Here is a 4,879-nt window from a genome sequence, read left to right as displayed (position 1 = left end):
ATCCACAATAACTCTAAACGCACTCTCTTGAAGTTCAATGAAAAAATCAAATAGAGCAGTATATTTGTAACCAAAAAAGGTAACAGCCCTAAGCAATTATAAGAACCAAAAAGCTACAGGTACATACTTCAGTAATTCTTTGCTTTAAATGATAAATCTGAGCCCTCAGCACCCCACAGGGCTACCAACAGCATATTATAAGTATAATTGCAGCTACAAAAAATATAAAAATAAAAATAAACCATAACATAAACCGAATAGCACAGTAATTCTTTGCTTTAGATGATAAATCTGAGCCCCCAGCACCCCACAGGGCTACCAGCAACATAAAGTATAATTGCAGCTACAAAAAATGTAAAAATAAAAATAAACCACAACATAAAACGAATAGCAGTAGTCACATAACTAAATAAGCATCCAGGTTTGCACCCCTGAAGTTAACAACTCAACACAAACACAATAACCAAATAACTGATGAAGCAGTACCAGGCAAGCGTTACACAGAGGTGCTCCAACCTGACAGCTCAACTAAAACCTATAGGACAACAAGGACTCGCCCAGGAGCGCACAGAAGTCCAGTTTAAACTAAAGATGCACATCCCCTAGTCTTCACTCCTTGGATGACTTGTTGATCAGGGACTTGTGAATGTGCGGTATGACACCTCCGCCTGCGATGGTGCCCTTGATGAGGGTGTCCAGCTCCTCGTCTCCACAAATGGCTAGATGCAAATGGCGAGGGGTGATACGCTTCACCTTCAGATCCTTGCTAGCATTCCCAGCCAGCTCCAGAACCTCGGCAGTCAAGTACTCCAGGATGGCAGCTAAGTAGACGGATGCGGTGGCACCAACACGACCATTTGCCTGAGTCATCTGCTTCAACTGACGGTGGATACGTCCAACAGGGAACTGAAAGCACATCAGTGAATATTTGGCCCTCTCCACTCTGATGGACTCCAGCATGCTCCCCAGATCCTCGGATGCGAGGCTGTCCTCCAGGGCATGCTGTCCTGCTGGCTCTTCCCTGCCATCCCACTCCTGCAGGAGCCCTCCTCCCTCCGTCAGCGAGATCCCGTCTTCCAGTACGACTCTAGCAAATATTTGGCCCAGGAACTTGGTCGCTTTCGGCGCATCGGTCACGACATCCTCCAAGGTAGATAGAACATGTTGGAACCTGGCAAAGAAGACAGATGGTCAATGGAGACTTTGGAACCAAGTCACCAACTATTGAAAAATGTTCAGTTATGTGCAAAATATATGGACCATACCCCTGGAGTAGCTGCCTCTGGCTCAGCAAGTGCTCTTGAGCTGTGCACAAGTACACCAAAAGCTTGGCCAAGAGTTCCCTTTCCAGGTCTTTTCTTTCAAACGAGTTTGCTGACCCTGTCAGGAAATAAGAATTAGGTAAGACCTACTCAGAGTTTGTTTCATTCCCCATATAATGGGAGGAAAAAACAAGAACAATTGACGTAGGATTGTGATATGGTTTACTATAATTCTGCTTCCTTCTGCTACAATTATTTCGGGGATGTACCATCCATGCAAACCTCACAAACAGTTCAGAATACACACACATGGCTGCATAAAAACATAAGCATCAACGATAGTTTGATGTGACCCGTCAAATAGGCACTTTGAGACAATCCCTAGTAATCCACCTACCTACCTTCATATTGCCAGATATCATTTCAGGAGGTTTGTTCATGTCAACCAAACCTTGCAAACCAAATACAGAATCAAAAGAGATATAGTTTAGTTGGTGTAAAAAAAGGAGAGAGTTCAATGAAAGCACACACAAATCTAATAACTTTTACAGGTTAGGGTGAACTTATAGAGTCAAAGTTTAATAACTGGAATTTAGGGTGGTTTAGTTAAAACAAGAAAAATGATGAGATCAAACATTTGTTACTTAGCACCAGCGAGAAGATAACTCGATATATAAATAGTTGCTAAGTATGGTGTAACTCAGAATGATAACTATCACTACAGTTTTAGGCTACCTTACCCCCACCAACAAAAGGAACAATGTACAGTAATCCAAGGCACGGTCAAACATTATCAAATCAAAGTATTGATCACAAAAGGAAGATCTCCCTTTAAATATTAACAACTAGAACAGATTACACCATGCAACTGAGTGCCCAATAACTTCAATGCAAGTATTAGGACCCATCTGATATGTTTAGCTAAATACAGTCTATGGGCACCTTGAAATATACCTAACTATGATACTAACACTTAAATACATTGTTTTCTATCATCCACAGAATTACATAGAAAAGAAATAAGGAAAGAACATTTTTGTAGGTTCAACTGATATAAGGCAGCAATCACCTAACCTTGCTTCTAAATAGTATTTTTTCTTTTTATTTTCCTGTGTATGAAGTTTTGGAAGAGGAAGGATGGGGGATGACATCTTCAGCTGTTCAGCACTGGCTCGGTCTAGAGCAGTGCCAGTTTCTACAATGAAAAATATCAAGATTTAGCCCAAGAGGAGCTGCAAATACCATTTGTACCATATTAATAAAAGTCAAAAGGTGCATACATGCTTTGCTCATTTAAGAATAGCACAAATTTAGAGCACAAGCTAGTAGCTAACTTAACTACTAAAAAAATTGAAGGTGTTATACAAATTTAAGAATAATCATTTGTGTAACTCCCAAAGAAAAGTTGAAGTGGAGAAGCAAGACAATTTTCAATGTAACTAACAAATATTCTCACTATACCTTGACTTTTCACATATTGGCCTTTCTTTGCCATGGTGGTTTGAGTATTTGGCAACAGATCTCCATCTTGAAAAGTACCCAAATTTACTGAGGTCATGCTCCATTTTGAAAGAGGTCCTAGCCATCGACAACCTGAGCAAGTCAACGACAAAGATGAAATCGATATAAGGATATAATCAGTGACAAACTAAACTAACGAAAGCATCCTAACAATATATATTGTCAACACAAATAGTTACCCTTTAGGTTTACAATTCTTACTGAATAGATTAATTAGATGCTCATCATCATCTGGCTCACCTATAATTGATGATGTGAAGAATGGCACGAGACCTTGAGGACCCTTAATTTGCACCGAATGTGCTACTACTGGTAGCATTGCCTTTTTCGGTCAACTCCTTGATAGAGTTGAAAACATAACTCTCTACAGAAAACACTCCATAACTCTGCAATCCAACAATAAAAACCTTTTGCTTTGCATCCTATCATTGAAAGTTTGCTCCGTGCAGAAATTCCAGCTGAAAATGTGAGGAATAACCGACAGTTAGATACAAATGAACCAACAAACTTTAAATGAATAGCAAGGTAGTTACTACAGCAAATGAAGCTTCTGTTCTATATGATAACCTGTCATAAGTGGTAACCAGGCATAAGAGGAGGAAATCACTCAGCAATGTCACTTTGTATGCTGCTAAAAAGGGATCGAAACATCCCTTGAGATTAATGAATATGAATGTGAGAAAATAAGAATTACATAATGTTTTTAATTGCTCAACAAAGAACTACATATCCATAAATGGACCACATAAATGTCTGGGATCAGCAATAAAATATTACTCTATAATTTTTCCAAGTTCAAAGCTAGACATAATTCATGGAAAGACAGTAAACTGGAAGCAACATGAGGTTGTAAAAGACAGATGCTCCATACTTGTGGGCACAAGAAGAAAAGGCAACCCTGAAGCTTGAGAGTCTGCACTGCTTGGGATTAATTCTGAGACAATAAAATGGCAAGTAGAGAAGCAAAGATTAACTCTAAGAAAACACAATGGTAAGCCCCTCCCAGAAACACGCCACAATTAAACCCATCCAGAAAGTAGAAACCCAACCACAATTTGCACCAAACCATGAATCCACACGGTGCGTTCTAAATCTGCCTTAATTTCAACGGTTCGTTCTAAATATGCCTTAATTTTGTATTTTTATTAACTACTTATAGGCATGAACTGGAGTTCTTGCGCACACTCGCACATCAAACCCAAGGCAGTTCACTCCAATCACCGCTGCCTTTTGCGAAAATAGAAATGGGCAATGTTTTAGTGCTTCAGCTACATTAGCGTTGAACATATAAAGGTGTTGTCAATCCATGTCGTTAACTATCATGCATTTATGCTCATTGTTTCTGATTAACAACAATACTGCAATTGTTAGACAGTTGCAGTAATCGTATTAATCTATTATGATAGATAAATTTGATATTTGGAAAAACCTAGTGGTGGAGACACACAAGCATTGGTAACTAAGAGTAGGTTATCTCACCTTAGAGCTCCTTGACGACCAAGGACCGACGACTCCTCCCGGTGGCCGCTGCGCTTGCGCAGCTCCCTGACAACCAACAAAGAGAAGTAGACCTTGGGTCAGTACACTTTTAGGAAAAAGCATTTGGAAGGTTTGGTGCCAAATCATGTTGGACTGATACTCTAGGACAGAGCACAAGGATAAATTAGTACAAAGGGTGCAATGGAGTGGTAGTACAATTTGGTTTGGAAACAAGCTGCAATGATCAGGGTGAGATTTACAATGCAAGTGAAACAGAGAAATAAAACTTTTTTATTTCCCAATGTCGCAAGCAGTAGTCCAACATGTAAGCTAAACAACAAATAACAAATCCTTTTTTAGGGAAAACCGAAGATAGATTGGGACATTGAGTAGGTTCGAGATAAAACTTGAAAAACAAATCTCCTGATCGGATGTTGAACCATAAAAACAATTTTGAAACCTAAGGAGCACTATTACACCTTTACCAATTAAAGAAAGTTTAAATGAAAATGCACTCATCATGGTTCAACAATAGGAAGCATAACACTATTTACAGGATATTTGTAAGCACAACACTCCTTATATTAACTCCATTTCTTGTTGGGAGTCAATAGAAC

General features: G+C 39.2%; 1 protein-coding gene across 1 annotated transcript; it reads right to left on the bottom strand.

Moving 5' to 3' along the window:
* Positions 1-385: 385 nt before the first annotated feature.
* LOC103635957 (eukaryotic translation initiation factor 4G) lies at positions 386-2,757 on the bottom strand. The gene is made up of 5 exons (XM_008658321.4): positions 2,724-2,757; positions 1,664-1,713; positions 1,572-1,575; positions 1,266-1,380; positions 386-1,171 (listed from the first exon to the last, which is right to left on the bottom strand). Exons 1-5 carry the CDS (start codon positions 2,755-2,757, stop codon positions 610-612), a joined length of 765 nt encoding a protein of 254 aa, XP_008656543.2. The 3' UTR covers positions 386-609.
* Positions 2,758-4,879: the final 2,122 nt, after the last annotated feature.

The sequence above is a fragment of the Zea mays genome, chromosome 8 (genome assembly GCF_902167145.1).
Source record: "Zea mays cultivar B73 chromosome 8, Zm-B73-REFERENCE-NAM-5.0, whole genome shotgun sequence".
Classification (NCBI taxonomy): Eukaryota; Viridiplantae; Streptophyta; class Magnoliopsida; order Poales; family Poaceae; genus Zea; species Zea mays.
The sequence above is the reverse complement of the archived record's forward strand: the minus strand, read 5'-3'. Positions and strand labels throughout refer to the sequence as shown.